Here is a 21478-nt window from a genome sequence, read left to right as displayed (position 1 = left end):
TCTTTGAGGAAATTCAGCTCCAGTTCACTCTTTGGAGCAGCTGCCTAGATGTTTCAGAGTCCTGTGCACATGTGTGTATGCAGCCAACTCTCAGTTATAACTTGCCTCTTCCATCTCTCTCTCTCTCTTTCCCTTTTACTCTTTTTCCTGTAACTTTCTGATTATCTGTTGTGGTTTAAGTCCACTGAGTCGCTGCTGTTAACCTGGAGCTGGAGAGTGAGATTGAAAGTGAATGAACGTGAGCAGGGAGAGCGGCTGTCAACAAGACCGCGCGAGCAAACACACACAAGCATGTTTTGCAGAGTTAAAAGCAGAAGTTGTTCATGACTTAGTCTTCATTTTGCATCATCCTCTTTTCTGTTCATGATTGAGAATTATTGAGAGTTGACTCTGCACATTATATTCATTCATATGCACACATCCATCCACACGTGCGTATTCCATATACAATGCATATTTATATTTCATATATGTGTATAATGTTATATTTGGAATCCACTGGATACTGTTGAATGTATATTTGAAATCCACTGGACACTGTTGGATGTACTTTCTCACTAGAGAAAATAAAACTTCTGCACATTGTCCTGTGGATCCCCATTGGGAGGGATGGGGAGCATTTTTAATGTGGGTTCTGTTCCCTGGTGTAGCTTGTTGATGAGCCACCATATTTGAACAATAATCCCATTCTTGATATAATTAATAGAAAATTCATTTCTAAAAGTAAAAACTGGGTCAGAAATGGAGATTATTAAAATGTACAGTTGCGCAACCCTGACCCTGCAAACCCCATTTATGCAACCGAGTTCCAAAATGCTTTTGAGTGCCTGATGACTCATGTGGCTTCTTCCTCTGGCTGGTTTAGTGTAGGCAAGAGGTTAGCAGACTGGGGGAAATTAAAACAACGTTGTACATTATATTGTTACTAGCCATCGAAAAGCCTATTTCGTATGCAAGACAGCAATGTTGAGATGTATGGAGAGCCCAAGGCTAAGTACAGAAGATAATTACATTTGGAATTTTACTGAGTTAAGTCATTTACAGCTTCAAATAGTTGCAGAGAAAAATCAGCCAAAACACACTTAAACTTTATGTTGTGATTTTTCAGGATAGAAAGGATTTTTTTAATGTCTTATCATCTTATATGACAAATTACTTTTTTTTTTTTAGTGAGATTTTCTCAAAAGTTATTTTCTTTAGCTAGTTAATATTTTTCCATTCAAAATACAGATGTGGACTTACTAGAACAGTAGGATATTCATCCAGGAAAAGGGCACATCGTAAACTTTCAAAAATGTAATGTAAGTCTTTGGAAACATCTTTAAATGGAGCATTTTGTTGAGGAGAAAAAAAAAAAAATGAATTTACCCCAGATTTCACTTATGATTAAAGAACAGGAAGCCCTTGAAAAATTAGATTCAACACAACAAGCTTTATATATCTGTTACTACCTGAATTTATATGTACTGCTGTAAGTATGTAATGTAAATTCCTGCTTTTTATTTATCTAATTGATGAAATTACATTCTTAATGAATGACTGATAAGGACATTGTTTACTAGAATCATCATGGTTTTCCAAATAGACATTGCAGACTGCAAATTTGAATTTCGGCCCCTTAATTACTCAGGAGCCGAGTATCTATTTTATTAAATATTCCTCACTCATGGCAAAGAGAGGGCAGGGGAAAGAAAGGAGTTAGACCCTCTGTAAGTCAGGTGGGTTTTTTTTGTTGTTGTTGTTTTGTTTTAATTCTCTTAGCAGCTTTAAAGGAGTGATGCAGTGGTTAAGTGCTCAGGTGCTAAATGGAAGATCGGTGGTTTGAAGCCAGTAGCTGCTGTGCGGGAGAGAGACCTGGCTATCTGCTCCTCTAAAGATGACAGCCTAGAAAACCCCACAAGGCAGCCCTACTCTGTCACATGGAGTCACTGAGTCAAAAATTGACTTCATGGGCACCTAACAATGACAGCAGCAGCTTTAATGCTTGTTTTGAGGTGGATGTGGTCTTAAGTAGCACACACCACTATTATGAGGATTTGACGATTATTTGTGGATTTCATGTAGTCCCAGATTTCCTTCCATTCTTCAGCCCTAATTCAGATTAAAGGTAAATTTGTTAAACTTTTGATGGAAATCATAGCTCATCTGGCCAGAGCCACTACACAAAGGCTACGTGTCATGTTCCCAGTACTGTTTTTGCTTGGAAGTTTGGTTTTAAAGGCATTGACGCTAATGGAAAAACCAAAAAACCAAACCCACTGCCGTCAAGTCGATTCTGACTCATAGCGACCCTACAGGACAGAGTAGAACTGCCCCGTAGAGTTTCCAAGGAGTACCTGGCAGACTTGAACTGCCGACCTTTTGGTTAGCAGCTGTAGCACTTAACCAGGGTTTCTGCTAATGGAGAAAGGCACAGGCTAATTCCGAAGGGTTCCGTTTTAAGGCAGGATCATTAAACTAAAGCCCGCGGGCTAAGTTCTGTGGGCTAAGTCCTGTGATCTAAGGGTGGTTTTTACAGTTTAAATGGTTGGGGAGTAAAATCAAAAGAAGAAGAATATTTCATGACACGTGAAAATTTTGTGACATTCACATATTAGTGTCCACATATAAAGTTTTTTTGGAACACGTGCTTATTTACATATCGTCCATGGCTGTTTTCATTGCTAACATGGCAAAGTTGAGTAATTGCAGCAGAGACCTGTATGGCTTACAAAACAATTTACAGTCTGGCCCTTTGCAGAACACATTTGCCAACCAACAGGTCAGAATAAAACAATGTGCATCATCATATTAGCAGCTTATTCCCTTAGGTTCCTGGCTACTTGAAGGACTTCTTACTCCTTCTTACCTCTTCCTTCCCAGCTGTGGTGTGTAAGACCTGTCTAGTTGCCACATCTGTCAGGCTTCTTCAACAGTAACTTCACATGACAAGCGTTTGCTGATCTTGGGGGGTCACGAAAAGCCAGCTAAGGAATATTCATTCATTCACTAAAAATTATCAGGAGCCTACTACATAGCAGGAACCTTGCTGGAGCCACTAAGGAGCACAACAGTGAGTCAAACAGGGCTGCCCTCCTGGTTCTTATATTCTAGAAAATAGACAAAAAAATGAATAATTTCCAAAAGTACTGTCCACTTATTGGGCAGTGCTGGCTGACACTATGAGTTATTGAAAACACTAGAAATTTGTTCAGAGGAGGGCGTTTCAGTGGTAGATATGGGCCCAGACGAAGCATATTGGATCTGTTCGTTAGTATTCAATCAGAGGAAATACATAAGAAACAGTCAGAAGCCTTTAGCATTTAACACTTGGCCTGAGAGCAAGAGAAGCCCTCAGCAGAGATTGCATGGAGAGTCTCTGGGCTGCAGACCTGGCAAGGGAGAGTTAAATTCAAAGCCAGACTCCCTTTAGGCTTCCTGTTTCTCTGAAATTCAGCATTTCCATGTTTGTGCTGTCACTTTTGCCATTTCACACACCCATGTCTGGAAATGTGCTTTGTAGATTGACTTACTTAACATTTCATTGTGCCCATAGAACCTGATGTTGGGGAAATTGGGTTCACGAAGCAGCAAGAACACTTCGAATTTCTGGGTGTGCATGCAAACAGCCTTTTTTCTCCGTTTCCCATTGGCATTGTTCCCCTCTTCTCCCAACAGCAGACTGGTATATCACCTCAGCTGGGAGCACGTACGCCATGTGCACAGTTGACTCAAGTGTTACTTGTACTATTTACCTTAAATAAAGCATTTCCCAATCTAGCAAATTCCTATACCTCCAAGCACCTGAAAGTAGATCACCAAGTTACCATGAACTCGAATTAGGAAAGCGTTTGTGCCATTCAGCACCACAAGAAAGAACAATCAGGTTTGGACAATTCCCGGAGGATGATCCCTGTATTACAGTAGGAAGGAAAACCTCCTCTACCCCCAGCCTTACAAGGTCTTTCTCTACGGAGCAATACTGAGACCTACAGTGTTTACATCCAGTGTGCCCCCATTGTAAAAGCAAACCCAATAAGCTCAAATTGGATCTTACAGTATAGATCAATTGAAATTCATTATGTGCACCTTAGAGAATCATTGTAAAAGAGATTTCACAAGAGAAATAGGAGGACAGAGTCAGTCAGCCCAAGACTGGACCAAAGATGGTTAAGGTGTCTTGAGTATTGTCCTGTGTACTTTTCCAGCCCCCCCTGCATCGAAACCCCAGAAACCTTGGCTGTGGCCCAAAATGGGAGGCGCTTGTGTCTCTGACTCATCAGTCAACCCTCCCTGAAGAATTAGATAAAATTTCTTTTTCTAAATAACTAATGTTAGCCTTAGGGGGTAGTGACTAGAGCTTTTCCCTTCATTCTGCTATCTGTACAGTATTACACTTGAATCAAACTGCAAAGCCTCTGAGATTCTAATGGTGAGATTTCAGGCAGACAAGCAGAAATAAAGAACAATGGTTCAGGGATTCTGACTCAGACCCATGTTATCCGTGCTGTGCGTGATGGCTGCCCTGTTCCTGTGTATTTAAAATATGACTCAATTTAAAAACCAAAGTTCTAGCAAAATATATCGATTACCCAAAGCAGGAGGCATGCGCACACACACGCGTTAATTTGAAGGTGTCAGAATTTATAATGGCTGCATATATATACAACTTCATAGAAGACAATTGGTTAATTTGTTTTTTTTCTCGTGTTGTACCTGTTACTTGTCTCATTGAGAGAAACGAGAGAGTCAAAAAGACATCTAAATGGACATTCTGAGTGTTTGAATGTTTTTCATGGCATTTCATTATTACAAAGACAGTTGTCACTTTTTGACATTTTACCAGTGGACTAGATGGGGATTAACCCTCTTACCTGGGGGCCTTACACTATAAACCCCCAGGAACTGTGCGTCTTACTACTGTACAGATAGGTACTTAACATCAAGACACATGGACACCACAGAAATCATTCGAGTGAAGGACATGACTTTTTGAAGGCACAGAATGAGATTTCAGGTCTTACATGTTCTCTTTTGACAGATTCTTCTGGAATGATACGCAGATGAGATTAGCCAGTATCAGAGGGGAAAAAAAAAACATCCCAACAACCAATATGCTTGGTCTTACATGAGTCATCAAACGTATAGCTCCCACCCCACCCCACCCCACCCCACCCCCAAGGGACAAAGACAGAGGAACTGGAAATATGATGAAATTAAGTACTGCCCACCCAAAATGCCATGGTCAGTTTGTAAAAAAGGACTTGAAGCTTCCTTTATAGTTGAGCACTAGTTATTGGCCAGACATGAACTCATGGATTTAAACTCATTTTAGCAATTTACCTGGATTCACCCCAGGTGTGACTCGTCTGTGAGATCTGTGGTTGAGATCATCGCAAAAGGCGTTTGCATGACTGAAGTGTAATTCCATTTTGGAAAAAGAGAAAACCCTCCGATTTAATAGATGAGAAAAAAAAAAGTTCCTGACGGATTTACCTTTTGTAGAAAGCTGAGACATGAGGTGCGTTTTTCTGACCACATGTGTGAGTTTATCTGTTCCGTGACTGCGGACCACGTGACGTTGCTCTGTTGTCACCACTTTCTCATCTCAGTCCTGTGAAGATGTGTTTTGAAAGAAAGAAAAGAAGCCTTAGAGATTCGGGGTTTTCATCGTATTCAGGGTTCACCCTGTGTCAGAGGACAGGGCTGAGAACATACTTGCTGCAGACCCTTGGCCTATAAGCTGTTGAACGTGAATACTTAAAGCAGCCAAGAGGAGAAGGAGTCAGCAAACTGAAGGCAGTCTGCCTGGTGCAGCCTGGAGGAGGGAGTGGTCTACCTTTTCTTCCTTAATAATTTTATTCCATTCAACCGCTATTTACTAAGCACCTATTGTATTCAGAGCACTGGATAAAGATAAGGAAGGCGGCCTCTTCCTTCCTGTAATGTGCAGCCCCTAAGGGAGGGTAAGGCCGGCTCGCCTTGAACTGTTCCACCAGGCAGAGTTCATAAGTCAGAGGGGAGCCCTTAGGCTTTGTGGAGGTGATGGGGAAAGGGCTGTTGGCAGGGACATTCCAGGCTAAGGGAGCCGCCTATGAATTTGCTTGGATCGTAGGGTAAGGGGGAAGGATAGTGGAAGATCATACTGTTCTTTTTTTATTCATCTATCTGTTCAATAAGAAGTGGGGTGATCAACTGTCCCAGTTTGCTTGCTGGGACTGAGGGGATTCCCTGGGACTTGGGACTTTCCATTCTAAACTGGGAAAGTCCTGGGCAAACTGGAATGAGTTGGTCACCCTAATGATAAGTCTGAGTCCACTGAATGTGGGGAGAGCTATCGAATGCCCTAAATTCTGCTTGTAATTATTTCATAAGGGAACTTAAAAACCATTTGAGCAGATATTGAGCTCCTACTGTGTGCCAGGGCACTGTACAGGGTGCTTCACACCCACAATTTCATTGAATCCTCACACCCTTCTGTCAGTAAATACTGCCCTCTTTCCTTGATTCTGTCTCACTTTTGAAAAGAAAGACGTAGTGTTTTGGAAATTAGTAGATGTCTTACATTTAATGACCTCATTTAATATAATGTTTCTTCCTGTTCCTTGGAAACCCAAAAAAACAGGTGTTACTAAATTAATGGTGATCTTAAAATATAGACATCTAGGAGTCTGATAAATAATTTTCAGTGTCCTCTCACAGAAGGGAGCCGCGGTGGCGCAAGGGTTAAGCGCTCATCTGCAAACCCACCCGGCAGTTCCAGGGGTAAAGGATCTGACAATGAAAGATTACAGCCTAGACAACCCTATGGGGCATTTCTGCTCTGTCACATGGGGTCGCTATGAGTCGAAATCGACTCAACAGCACCCAACAACAACAACCTCTTACGGGTGAGGAAACAGGTTGAGAAGGACTCGTTGAAGGCCAGTGGCTGATGATAATGGGCAAAACCCAGGATCCTAACCCAGTATGTGTGCCTTTGTAGCCTCTTCTCCTTTTGCTACAGGGCACTGCCTTAAGGCTTTTGTCCAAGGGCTCATCATGGCCCAGTGGGGTCTTGTGCACACACTCAGGAGCCCCACACCTCTGGTTTTAAACCTTGACTTGTGGGGCCATGACCCTTTTTTGCTTTGCCAAACTCTTTCCTGAGCAATTCATGGAGGCAGGGCATGAGTTCTGTGACTCCGGCATCACTCTGGAGTTTTCTAAGTCATCGACACTAAGAACATAAGCTATAAGAACATGTCAGCAGGGAGGAAAGTGCACGCATTTCAATAGCAGAGGAAGACATTAATCCTAACACAAATCAATTACTGTACGGACTTTCCTCATGATTACAGTTCGCGGTGTTGTTTGTAATCACACCAGCTTCCTAGACTTTCACAAATATATTACAGTAAAACCTGTGAAAGCTGGAGCTCATGTAAGCTGGAAACCTTTCAGAGAAGGAAAACTTAAATATTTTACACTAATACAGAGTGTTGGAAAAGTGTCAAAGACAGAAAACTTGAGAGACCCAGAAAAACAAGGCAGTCCCCGTCAAGTTCTGGCTCTCACAGGTTTCTCTGTATCTGCAATGTGTCCCTGTCTGTCCCTTTCTAAACCCACTCCTGGCCATAGTCAAGACAGCTCCTCACAGCAGTGGCCTCACGGGGCCTCAGGACTCTTCCTGAATAAGCCCAGAGCATGCTGGGAGAGAAGGCCTAAAAGCATGGTAGCTTCATGGTGCTACTGCTTTGTGACTGGGGCCAAGAAAAAGAAGAGTCTCGGCGTTTCTCACATCCACGTGATCCTTTGAAAACCAAGACACTTATTTTTCATAATTTGAAATCCTGTTCAACTCTGGGAGCATTAGAATTCCTAGACTATGACTGAGTATTAGTGTACGTCTGCTTTAAATGTCAAGAGAGTCTTTAATAATAACATTTCAGGAATGTTAAGATGGTGACAGAATACAATAAAAGTAGGGAAAGTCTTCGATTAGGGTGAAATGAACCATGTGTTGCCCAACACCTGAGTGTTGTAGAAGGTTTTAAAGAAATCCTTCAAAAGTTTTCACTGGTGCCAGGCTTTGAAGACATATGAATTACCGTAGTTTGACCAAGTGGATGGAATATATTGTTGTTGTTAAGTGCCATCAAGTCAGTTGTGACTCATAGTGACCCTGTGTTCAACAGAACGAAGCACTGCCTGGTCCTGTGCCATCCTCACAATCTTTGGTATGCTTGAGCCCATTGTTGGAGCTACTGTGTCAGTCCGTCTCATGGAGCGTCTTCCTCTTTTTTGATGACCCTCTACCTTACCAAGCATAATGTCCTTCTTCAGGGACTAGTTCCTCCTGATAATGTGTCCAGAGTACATGAGACAAAGCATCGCCATTCTCCCTTCTAAGGAGCATTCTGGTTGTACTTCTTCCTAGACAGATGTGTTTGTTCTTCTGGCAGTCTGGAACTGGTTGGTAAATACTGAGTTTGGTAAAAGAGTTTATTCTTCCTCTTTTCCAAGTGCTGCTTTTTTTTTTTTTTTCTTTTTAAAACCTGTGTAACTGGATATATCCTGCCTAAATCGATTAACCTGTTTGGATTATCCTTGTATACAAACTACTGAGAAAAATAATACAGCCACTGTTTAGGACATACTCAGTTCGTGCCAGGGCGTAGTATCAGTCAAACTTACCTGAGTACAAAAATCACTTGAGGTCCTTATTAAAGATTCCTACTCCTGGGTCTCTCCCTTGGAGTGTCTGGCTCAGCAAGTTTAGGTGAGACTCCTGTCGGCTAAATTGGGAGATGGCCATTATATGGGAATAACCCAGACTTGCCTGTTTCATAAGTAGAGTGACTGGTAAAAATACAAATTCCCACCCCTCCCATGGAGGTTCTGAATCTGTGTAGGGGACCCCACAGGTCTGTGTTTTTAGTGTCGCAGGTGACTCTTGTGATTACACCAGCGTGGGAAAACCAGACCAAGCATCATACAGCCCCGATTCTAGTCATATTGCACCCTCTTCTTAGCTCTGTGACCTCAGTTATATTCACCTCTGTGAGCCTCAGTTTCCTTAATTACAAAATACGAGAATGGGGCTACTACCACGACTGCCAGTTGCTGTTAAGTCAGTTCCCACTCATGGTGACCCCAAGTGTGTCAGAGTAGCTGTGCTCCATAGGGTTTTCCATGACTGATTTTTCCAGAAGTAGGTCACCAGGCCTTTCTTCCACAAGGCCTCTGGGTGAACTGGAACCTCCAAACTTTTGGTTAGCAGCCAACGTGTTAACCATTTGTACCACCCAGGGACTCCTGAGAATAGGACTGAATCAACCCACTGCGTTGAGTTGATTCTGACTTGTAATGGTCATCCTATAGGACAGAATAGAACTGCCCCATAAGGTTCCCAAAGCTGGAATCTCTACGGAAGTAGCCTGCCACGTCTTTCTTCTGCAGAGCACATGGGGGGTTCAAACGATCAACCTTTTTGGCTAGCAGCCAAGCACTTTAACTACTGTGCCACCAGGGCTCCCTGAGAATAGGACTCCCAAAACAAACCCACCACCCTCAAGTCTATTGTGACTCAGCGACCCCATAGTTTCCAAGGCTGTAAATCTCTACATAAGCAGACTGCCATATCTTTCTCCTGCGGAGCTGCTGGTGGTTTCGAACTGCCGACCTTTCAGTTGATCTCTTTAGAGAATAGAACCAGAGGACTTGAAATAGCCACAACAGCCTTTGCTTCTGTGAAATCAAATGAGTGGCTTGGCCCCTTCTTCTCATCTGTCTCCAACTAATTCTCGCATTTTTCCCCACACAAAATCCTTTGTTCCTTTCAGCAGGATTTTGTTTCTCGTGAGTGAGAACTGCCAAATTGGCCTTAAAATGATTAGTCCTCCTGACAACACATAAAATGATTGTGTTAAATGGACCCAACACCATGTTCCCTTTTCTCTGCTAAAAGAACAAGCTTAATCTCCTTAGTTTCTGTCTTTGAAGATGTTGAAGGAAGTGCCTAGCCCTCGGCAGCTATCAGTTGGTTCAGAGCGACACACACGTTCTGGTCTGTCACATCCTGGGCTATCTGAAACCTCATTTGAGACACCATGGCTGATAAAAGAGGGGATGACCTGTATCAGCCAGGGGGGCAAAGCATTTTCCCAGGATGAAGGAAAGATACAATGAGAACCAAGGAGATGAATCCATAAGAAACGGGCTTCATCTTTCCTATCCTCTGTTCCATTCTTTAAACCATCAAAATTATTTCTCTGCCCAGTTAGCCCAGCGGCAGACTCCATCGAGCTTCAGTTATGTTGATCCAGATTCCAAATGTATACCCAGCCCGGAGAAGTCTAGATAAACCAGACTGATTTAACTTTTCTATTTCTTAAAAAGCTATACTTTTTGAAGTTCACAGAGCGGTAGATACTGTGCTGAGCCGAAGGGCAGGAGCATGTCTGATTCTCAAAACAATCCTTCAAACCTCAAGGATTCTTAGTTCATATTTAGAAGGAGAAGGTAAATAATTTTAAAAGGTTACATAATGTGCCCGGGGTCACAGAGCCAGAATTTGAGCCCAGTACAGTATGTTTCTAAGGAGCCCTGGTGGCACAACGATTAAGCACTGGTTCGAATCCACCCAGCAGCTCTGTGGGAGAAGGACCTGGCGATCTGCTCCTGTAAAGATTGCAGCCTAGAAAGCTCTATGGGGAGGTTCTCCTGTCACATGGGGTTGCTAGGAGTTGAAAATCAACTTGACAGCACCTAATAACAACAACAATATAGTCTGTTTCTAGTGCCTAATGTCCTGAACCGTTTTTGCTTTGCCATCATTCTGCAGAACTGCGAAACAAACAAACTCACTAATTAAAACAAACAGCAAAACCCGGCACAAGCAGCTCACCCACATGTGCGGTCTTCTTGCCGTTCCTCCTGTGCCACGTACTCACTCTGTGGAAACCCTGGCGGCACAGTGGTTAAGAACTATGGCTGCTAACCAAAAGGTTGGCAGTTCGAATCCACCAGGCACCCCTTGGAGACTCTATGGGGCAGTTCTACTCTGTCCTGTAGGGTCGCTGTGAGTTGGAATCAGCTCTACAGCAGTGGGTTTGGTACTCGTTCCATACCCACCAGGAAAGCTTCCAGAGAGAATTCTGTTATTCTATCACAGCGTAACATTTTTGTTCAAGAATTTTACAAAGTTTTCAGTGGACTTTTGGACTGACTGTCTCAACCTCCTTTTTGTTGCTTTTCCTGGGATTCACAGTTCATGAGGGAATGTTGGAATATACTTGTTAATATTAATGAAATGTTTGGATTCTCATAATAATGCAAGGATGCCATGCAAATTGACGGGGATGGTGACTTATAGCGACCCTACAGGACAGAGTAGACCTGCCCCAACAGAGTTTCCAAGGAGCGCCTGGTGGATTTGAACTGCCAGCCTTTTGGTTAGCAGCTGTAGCTCTTAACTACTATGCCACCTGGGCTTTATTATAAATGCAAGACAGTCATTGAAGAGGGCTGGCATGGTTTTGATGGGTGTGTAAATGTTTGGCCTTTTTACCTCAAAAATGAAAAATTGTATTTGACAGGGTTCATCTTTAATTGTTTAAGCACTTTGTGTTAGAGGTATAATTGAGAATAAAAATCCCAAACTCATCCAAGAATGTGAGAGTACACGACAGTTTGGACTAACCAAACAGAAACAAAAACTTGCATTTTTGTCTTATTCTGTCGCCTTGCTCATCTTTTAGATGATGGTAAAATTGAAATTGAGGCAAAAAAAGCAACCTGGATAAATTTCAGGATGGATGATGAATCTAAATGATGGTTCTCATAAAAAAAATAAAGGAATGTTCCCTATGGTAGTTACCTCCAGGGTTTTGGATGTGGCTGTGTATACAAGTTCTGAGTACGTGTTTGCAAAATAGGGTTAGAACCTTTGACAAGCAAAAGGCCAGCCTTTGGGTGAAATGTGAAGATGGCCCCCTTTGGTATTGGCGATTTGAATTTTTCTTCTACCAAGTTGTCTTTGCTATATCAACAGTGTTTACCCCAAATTAACTCGCATTTAATATTCAGCAGACTCCTCAGTAAATACCACCTCTCCTGCCTTTAACTCGCAACGTTCAGCAAGGCAGAAAAGTCTTGTTTTTAAAGAGTGGCTTATATGCCTTAATTCTTTCTGCCCTATAAGAATTTGAAACCAAAATTTTTTTTTGATCATAAGTATATTTTAGTTGTAACACCTCCAAATTTAGGGCACTTAACATAGAAAACAAATAACTGTAGGAAAATGCCATTCCCCACATTTTAATTGTTCTGACTGAGCCACTTTGGAAAACTAAATTCCTTTAGCATTATGTGTTAAGAGCATCTGCATCTTTTAGTTTGGCTGTTCAATAACTTACTAAGGAACGGAGGATGAATAACATAAAGTGCTCCTAATATGGTATCGTTTTCATTTCCTGTTTGTTGAAAGATAAATGCTAACGTTGTAAGGCTTTTTTTTAAATTTATTCCTCCCTGAACCACAAGAGAATAAAAAGAAAAAATCAAATATGATATGGCTCAAGACTGAGTCACCCACTTAGGGTAAGAGAAAGGTTTTTCTCTTCTGTGTGCCGTTTTTCCTTTTCCTCTGTCTCCCCCCAGTTCCTGAACTCCCTCTCCCTCCCCTTAAAAAACAACTGTATTAAAGAATCTGAGTCTTATTTCTTTTTTTTATTTTGGGATAATTTTAGATTTACCAAAAATCTGTTCATTGATTTTTAAAGGATTTAGGGTTATATGACATAGGAGGGACGAGTCCCTCCCCAATTCTAAGGCATTATTTTAGACAAATGGTCTATAAATTTCTTTTTCCTTTAAATTTTATTTATTTTTGTTGTTGGTGTTGAGAAGATACACAGCAGAATCATACATCAGTTCAACAGTTCCTACATGTACCATTTAATGACATTGATTACATTCTTCAATTTATACAACCATTCTCACCCTCGTTTTCTGAGTGTGTTCCTCCACCATTAATGTAAACTCACTGCCCCCCTAAGGTTCCCATCCAGTCTTTTCTAATTGCTGTTGTCAGTTTGATCCCATATAGATAGTTCTTAAAAGAGCATAATGCTCAAGGCAGACCTTGTTTACTGGTTAAACTAAAACAGTTGTTCGATTTTAAGATGGTCTGTAAATTATTGACCTAAGACAGTTCTCTCTTTCCCTGTCTCCCTTGCCTCTTTTATCCCTACCGCCTTCTCTCCCTCTGTCATCTCTTCTGCATTTTCCCTAGACCACACAGCTGTTACCTCAACTATACCTTTATCTTTTGTAGATATATCTCCCCATTTATTTTACAGAAATAATTATTTTATATCCCCTGTGCCCAGTTGTTTCAAGGTATCACAAACATCATAAGGTTAAAACAATCCAAGGCAAGTACAAAAAAAAAAAAAAAACTAATATCTAAAAAGTAGTATTTGAGTGCCTGCTGTGTACGTACAGTTAGAAACTCCTATGCTTTTTTTTTTTTACGGAATCAGTAGACTTAAAGTTTTAAGATAAGACTAGCACATAGTAGGTACTCAAATACTGAATAAATGAATAAGGAAGCTTATTCTGTGTTCATCTGAAAATGGAAAGCTTGTAGTCCTTGTAGTCCTGCCTGCTAAATCTCACTTGCTAGCACTGTCTTAATCTGTACCTACCTGTTAAGAAAGATGAAGTTAATTTTGTATGAATGTATCCGTCTGTCTAGGAGTTTCTCCACAACCACAACAGATGAATTTATGAGTTGTAGCTCCCTAGCTTATTTTCCCCTGGCTTCTGGTGAATAAGGTTAGCTAATAGGCATGATTCACTTTTGTCTTTTAGCTGTCTGTGTTACAAGGGGCTCCTTGGTGCCAGCTGGTCTACAACTTCCCAGTTAAAGGCTAATGTATTTTCTGTTGAGAAATCTCACACTAGCACCTCTGGTTACTTGGAGTTAGGCAATGGTCTTAGAGATTTCAAAACAATTAAGCAATGAGAATGATTTTGTCATGTGCTGTGGCGCCATAGTTTAACTTGGAATACGTAGCCTGTTGGATGTTAAGATAGTGATGCACTTGTATTCAGAGAAGTAACCAAGCATTTTCTCCCTACTAGCTTGCCAAAGACAAAGAGCGCCTGCAAGCTATGATGACCCATCTGCATGTGAAGTCTACAGAACCCAAAACCGCCCCTCAGCCTGTAAGTACTGATCCATGCCAAGTGGCAAGAGAAACCAAATACCTTACGGTATTTTCTTCTCTGCTTCCCCACCCAGGCCTACTTTGGTAGATTTGAGAGTTGAAGATTTAAAGTTCAGTCACTTTCTGGGTTCCCTATTATGATGAAGGCACTGTGCTAAGCATTTTGAGAGATAGTAGGATGTTTTAGACCTGATCTTTGCCACAAGACCCAACCAGCTTTTCTTTGGTACAGAATGATGGGAGCTAAATTTCTTAGGAGTTCATTGAACAAAGAAAATCGTTATGAATGGTGGGAACTCAAGAGAAGGCAGCCAGACCACTAAGGCAGAAGAAAGAGGTATTTCAGCCTGCCTAATCTAAGAGACTGCAGTGTGTGAGGAAAGGAGCAGTCCAGTCTAAGTAACAAAGGAAGGACATGGGAAACACAATGTCAGTTGCTGTCAGATTGATTCCAACTCATGGTGACCCGCTGTGTGTCAGAGCAGAACTGTGCTCCATAGGGTTTTCAGGGGCTGATTTTTCAGAAGTAGATCACCAGGCCTTTGTTCCAAGGTGCCTCTGAGTGGGCTCGAACCTCTCCAGTCTTTCAGGTAGCAGCCAAGTATTTTAACCATTTGTACCACCCAAGGACTCGACTGTAAGAATAGTCAGAGGCTGAATTATGGAGAGTATCTCATAGTTACTAAGGAGTTTGAAGTGAAAATTGCTCCTTTGCAGTTTAGGTGTAATTTTTACAAATCTCCTTTTTCTTGCCTCGTTCCCTTTGACTTAACCTTGACCATCCAAGCACAGGCAATTAACATCCAAGCGGAAGGATGATATCTTAGCCCCAAATCCTATCTTGGGCCTCATTCCATGTTATAAATCGATCTCTTTAACAGTTTTGTTTCTCATATACTTATATTTCTAAAAATCTCCTAGTAGCTTCAACTGATTATTCAAAACGGAGAGAGTGCTTTGCTGCTTGATTTTTAAGATTTGTAAAATTTAAAGGTACACTGCCTTTATTTGATTTTGCTTGGAGTCACTGTGTGAAAATTAATTGAGCGTTGACAATCTATGGTTAGTACCAGCAATTTTAATCAATATGCAATGATGCAGCTTAATGGCAAAGTATTGGTTTATCTGTTTTGACTGATTTTTTTCTATAAATAAAGCAAACATACACCCATAGATGTATGATTTACGGTGATAGAAATAAAACGGAGTCAGACTATTAACCCAGCAAATATGGTAGCCTGCCAAGATGCAGTTGGCAGACAAAATTAATGTCTGAAACAGAACACATTACTGAGATATAGGACATAAAATCATTAAACACTTCATGCATCCATTTTTACTAGGAAAGAGTCCTTAGTTTCCGTGTATTTTACACTAAATGACTGCAGGACTCCATGTGTGGGCTACTGAAAAGAAAGGATAAAAAAAGACCTAGTGTTGTGGAATCAGTAGTCAACTGCACTATTCATACCACCCTCTCCTTTTAAGGAAGATACGGGGAATAACACAAACCCAGCTCATCAGCAAATGGGTGAGACCCTTGAAATGACTTGGCTGACTTCTCCAACGGGCATCGCCAATTGCAAAGGGAACCAGTCTCCTTAGAATCCTCAGATAGTCTTCAGCAGGCGTTAGTTGGCAGGGAAAGTGTTTTTCCCAGGATGATGGCTTTGAGTCTTGAGACAGAGAAAGGGAGAGAAGGAGATGATCTCCTGTTTTCCCCGTGGAGTAAAAATAGCTGTGATAGAATAAGGTTGAGCCTCCGAACTCTAGGAATGAAATTGTTTTTGGTCATGGAGCTCTTTGGGAGGAAAAGGCTTAAAACTAAAGACAAACCCACTAAAACCCACTGCCGTCAAGTCAATTTCAACTCATAGTGACCGTATAGGACAGAGTAGAACTGCCCCACGGGATTTCAAAGGCCGTAATCTTTATGGAAGCAGACTGCCACATCTTTGTCCCACAGAGCAACTGGTAGGTTCGAACTGCCGACCATTTTGGTTAGGAACCAAGCACTTTAACCACTGCACCACCAGGGCTCCTTAAAAAACTAAAGACAAGTCATTGCAAAGCCCCATGGGGCGCTCCACGAGTGATGGGGCTGGGTATTGGCAGGCAGCGCCATGTGTGTAAATCTACATAAACCACAAAAGGACCATTGGGAATCTCTATGAGGACCAGTGTTAAGCAGCCAGTAAACAGGGAAAAGCAGCCGTAGGGGGAAAATGAACAGGGAAGGAAGGTTTGACTTGATTAATGTTAAAAAAAAAAAGAAAAAAAAGTGTTTTACATTCTAGAAAATTATAACTTTGAAGGGGACCTCCTACTAAATTTATTTTTAACTGCTCTATTGAAAATTCTCTACCACTAGTCAACATTATCTCTTAGTAGCTCAGCACAGTATTTCTTTATTAAAAGAAATAGGCACGAATATTTTTGACTGAAAAATTAATAGCTTTTGAATTGATACACAGCAGGTTTTCTTTTGCAAAGAAGTCCAATATCGCTGCACAGCACTTGTATAACCATTTATTTAGAGTCCAAGTCAAACCTTTGACAGCTAGAGCAGTGCTACAAGCCAATATAAAGAACTCCAAGATGTAAACCAACAATAGGCCGTCTGTGTGAGGTTTGCCATTGTCAAATACATAGATTGTTTGGATTAGTTTATGTAAATGTACTGTTGTATTACCCGTTGGAAAAAAAAAGATCCCATTTGTATATGAAAAGTGGTTCCCTTCACAGGCAGCATTATAAATTCCTGATCCTTTAACTTACATGTAAGAAGTAAAAATTGGTGCCTGACAAGCAGATACTGTGTGACACCCTGTTGTTGGAGTGAACCTGCCGTCTTTTCATTTATTGGAAAATTGAAAATTTTATTATAGATACCATCTTACAAATCAGGAATTATTAAAATATGGATAGGTGAGGCATTTGGAAATTAATTATAAAAGGTAAACGTGTAATGTTTTGCATAAATTTTTACTTCCCCCCACCCCCCAAAAAAAGGTGACGCATACAGGAAACCCTTGATTCTTTGAATTTTAGGGACAGAGAGAAATCTGGTGGCCGATTGTAACGTGCAAAAAACGTTCAGTGTAGCCTGCAATTAACTCATTTCACCCTGAATAATGGGAAGTGTAGCGTTTGTTTAGATTAGTACCCTTCTAGATGGGGACCTTTGATTTGAATCAAGCAGTCATCAGGGATCCAAGTCTAACCAGAGATGGGGACTTTCAGGTTACAGCGTTGCCGGTAATTTTACCAAGTTTTTTTTCTTTTTTCCATTTTTGTTTAAAAGGAACTGCATGTTTATTTTGAAATTCTTAGTGATAGGATGCTTTGCTGTAAATGGTACATTTCTTTTCGCCAAATGCCATATCCTACTGACCGGTCCCCATTTCATCACGTCAAAGAAATCGCTGAGGTGTTCTTAGACTGCTCTCGTGCCAGCTCACAGACAACGTTTTCTGGACCCCATGGTGGTGCTTGTCCTCAGATTTGGATCCTTAGAAGATGCCCTCATCTCGGAACTGTCCCCAGGTTTTTAGCTGTGAACCTCACCTCAGCCCACGCTGGGAAGCGCACGAGCTTGCGGTTTTCATGTCCCCCCGACTCTCTATAGCATCTCTTCCTGCTTGCCGTAAAATCTTTTAAACCGAAAAGTCCTTTCCTTTCAAAATGATACCCAGGTCTCAGACGGTAGGTTGTTTTTGGAAAGGGTATTTGCGCATTTAATTCCATCCTCATTCTCTGCCTGTGTGATGGCTAGGCCTTGGTCACTTTGTGAGAGAGGTGGTATTGTAAGTTGCCACGAAGTTGATTCTGACTCATGGAGACCCCATATGTGCAGAGTAGAACTGTTCCATAGGGTTTTCAAGGCTGTGACCTTTTGGAAGCAGATTGCCAGGCCTTTTCTTCTGAAGCACCTCTATGTGGGTTTGAACTGCCAACCTTTCAGCTGGTAGTCAAGTGCTTAACCGTTTGCACCATACAGGGACCCTGTGGTATTGCCACATTTAAAATTAAACTAGTCCAGTAGCAGATATTTATTGAGCATGGTACATACTGAAGATAGTGTAGTAGAACAAGAAAGTATTGTCCCTGATCTTGAGAGTATTAGGAGTCTTGTGGGACAAACTGACAAATAAACGCACCCCACTACACACACACTCTGTCTCATTGCATCGAGCTGCTTTGTAGACGTTGAACTACTGACATAGAATGGTAGGGTGTTGGAAGGCTTCTAGGGAACAAACCCTAAAAGATAACTAGGAAGAACTGCGAGAAAGTCAGTCAGTTTCATGAATCTGCCTTGGATTAAGGGTGGGTGCATGTGTCTGTGTGTCTGAGGGAGGGCAGCTGGAAGAGGAGTAAGGATCCGCGTGGAGGAAGAAAAGGAAAAGGAATAGCCGACATCAGCTAAGACAAGCTTTTCATACTTCTCATCTTATTAAGGCTGTGCCAGGTATGGAAGAGAGTCTTCGAAAGTCCACCCGGGCCACTGTGTGCTCTTGCGGCTGGGTACATACTCAGGGAATACCTTTATCAGTGTTTATTGTGGCCGAAATTTGTGATATTTTGCGTTTTAAAAGGTTCTTCTCTTTCCCGTGGAAAGAGAGGCAAAAGAGAAAAATCATACCATAGTAAATTGCCCCAGTGAAAATGACTGATACTCTTTTGTTCCAAAGTCAGTAACATTATTTAAGTAAACACCAAAGTGTATTGCTTGGGGGTTACCGCCTCCATGTGTGCTCCTTGGAGAATTTGCTGAGATATTTCCATGGAGGGGGTGTAACTAAGAGGACAAAACAATAACAGCAACAACAAAAAGACACGTCTCTGTTATGACCTTATTAAGTTGTTAAGGATTTTTTAAAAGACTTTTCACGATATATCATTATGTCAGGGAAACACTGTAAATCATATTTTATAATACTGAGTACATGAGAGGTACGCCTTGCTTTAGGGTATTCCTACGCATCAGAGAACACTCCTGATCCCAGAGAAACCACATTCTTTCAGAGTTGGTGGGCAAGTAATTACAGTGTAGGTAGCATATCCTTCTTTATGAAAATGTTATAAAACATTTACAGGAACTCTTGGGTATTTGGAATGAAATATACTATTAGATTTTTCTTTTTATGCATTTTCTTTTACTCTAACCATAGCAATTAGGACTGTTTGGAAATCATGTGTTTAGCTACTATAAAAACACAGTGCTCCCCACCCCCCACCCCCGAAGAAAAAGGGTCTTTTAACTCTTAAAGTAACGGCTGATTGTTTGGGGTACTGTGGCCTTGCTTTAGAGTTGAAGAAATAACATTAGGTGGTCATAAAAAGGGATTCTCAGGGACAACACACAAAAGCTGTTTTTATATACTGTTTTTCATTAAGTCCCCCTCCTCAACTTAACTCCAGTGGTTTTTTTGTTGTTGTTTTGTTTTTCTTTTTTGTAGCATCACTGCCAGTAACACCGCTTTCCAGGCCGTTGCCCTCTGCCAGCCCCGTCTCTAAAATTCAGTAACACAGCCAGGCCGAGACAGTCAAGGAGGCAAAGGCTGGTAACAAAAGCCTCCAGCTGCCACCCACTGCCCTACCCTCCCCACAGCCTGGTAACGTCCCTTTGGCCTCAGAAAGGCAGGCGGCCTGTGAACGCCAGTGATTCATGTCGAGCAACGTCATGCAGTTAAAGCATGTCTTGAGCCCTGCTCAGGCCAGTAAAACCAACAGCAGAAAAACAAGTTCTGTGAGCCTGGAAGGTCTCTGCCACACTGCTGTGTCCCTTGGTGTTTTGGTTTCAGGTTTGCCTTTTGTTCTCAGAATCTGTTTTCTTGTGAGGCAAGAGCACAAACAAAAACAAAAATGAGTTCTTATGGGAATACTTACAAGTCTGTTTCTGTCCCGGGTTTACATCAGCGGTTTGTTTATTTTTTTAAAAAATGTGAGTGACTCATCTTCTCTAACAGGGAGAGGAGGTTACCGTTCAAAACCTACAGATGAATTTTTTTTGTTTTTTTTTTTTAAAGGACAAACCCGGATATTAGGTAACTGATACAATTCGGATAGCTTGGATGGGTAACATTTCCAGAATAATCCTTCTGTAACTGAAATGGAGAAAAGGATGATACTTGAAAGCACAAAAAAAAAAAAAAATTTTTTTTTTAAAAAATAAAACACTACAGCAAATTTAAGTGACATAAGATTTTGACTTTTGGCCAGAGTTTCAAAGAGATTATCTTTGCCGAAATCATCCCATGATGGAAACTTGCCATGTAGAAAATATCAGCGTTACTGACTTTTCCAAACATAGCAACTTCTTTTTAAATAGAAAATGAACAAGTAGCCCTGGTGGCGAAAAATGAGCACAATAAGAAAAATAGGCTTTCCATCAGGAAAAGAAACCCTCCCAGTCCAATCCCTTCCTGCTCCATGCCCCGGAAAAAAAAAAAATGTCTTTTAAAACCTTAACTACAATCAGAAACAGGGAGCACATACACTTTTCATTTCTAATTGATGATTATATTAAGATCTAATAGTTTACAATTAAGATGAATATTTCAAGATTACAGCAAAACCCACGGTTGTTGCTGATTTGCTGTTATGTTCTAAGTCTGTAATTACTTTTTTTTTTTTTTTTGGGTCCCCCTTTTTTTCAGAGAGATCTTAATTAAAAGAGCAGGTTTGGTTTGAACACAGCCTGTTTTGAATCCTTCCCGGTGTCCCCTCTTATCTCTCCCGCGTGACCTTCCCCCTCAAAGATGGCTTCTCCTTAAGACAAGCATGTGATCATCAAACAAAAGTGTAGAAGTTAAGAAACTTCTATAGCAGTTGACAAGGTTGACATTTCATTAACTTGTTGGTTCAGCCTTCAGATGATTTCATGAGGCAAAGCACCCTGCGTTTGGAGTTTACAGCTTTTTGTTCTTCTTTCCCTCACAGACTGCAGTCATGTTTAATTTGGAATCTGGGCTCCTTTGGCAAATTAGCAATTAGAACAATTTTGTGGGAATATGTATATGTGTCATTAGTTTTCCTGCAAATTAATAGCAAGGGCAGAGGTCAGGCAGAAATTTTCCACTTGACTGCTGCTCCTCTATTGAGACTTGGCACTTGGTTTTGGAATGGCCACAGCTGTTCTCAGCCACACTCTTCCTCTAGGAGAACTGTCTTTTAATTAGTTTACCTCATAGCCATCATTACAAATATTACTGCCTCTCCTCCTCGAAATAAAATTACTGTTTCTACAAAATATTCCAGTGACATCTTGCACCACTGCA

The 21478-nt window shown here is 41.2% G+C and overlaps 1 protein-coding gene across 10 annotated transcripts in view; it reads left to right on the top strand.

Annotated features, from left to right (window-relative positions):
* Positions 1-21478, top strand: part of FOXP1 (forkhead box P1) — a 416711-nt gene that overhangs the window by 374476 nt on the left and 20757 nt on the right. For all 10 annotated transcript variants that reach the window (XM_049862995.1, XM_049862989.1, XM_049862991.1 and 7 more), the window contains one exon: positions 14110-14193. In XM_049862995.1, the coding sequence (XP_049718952.1) occupies positions 14110-14193 (84 nt within the window). The remainder of the gene's footprint in view (positions 1-14109; positions 14194-21478) is intronic.

The sequence above is a fragment of the Elephas maximus genome, chromosome 20 (genome assembly GCF_024166365.1).
Source record: "Elephas maximus indicus isolate mEleMax1 chromosome 20, mEleMax1 primary haplotype, whole genome shotgun sequence".
NCBI lineage: Eukaryota > Metazoa > Chordata > Mammalia > Proboscidea > Elephantidae > Elephas > Elephas maximus.
Note: the sequence above shows the minus strand (reverse complement) of the source record. Positions and strands in the feature narration are given on the sequence as shown.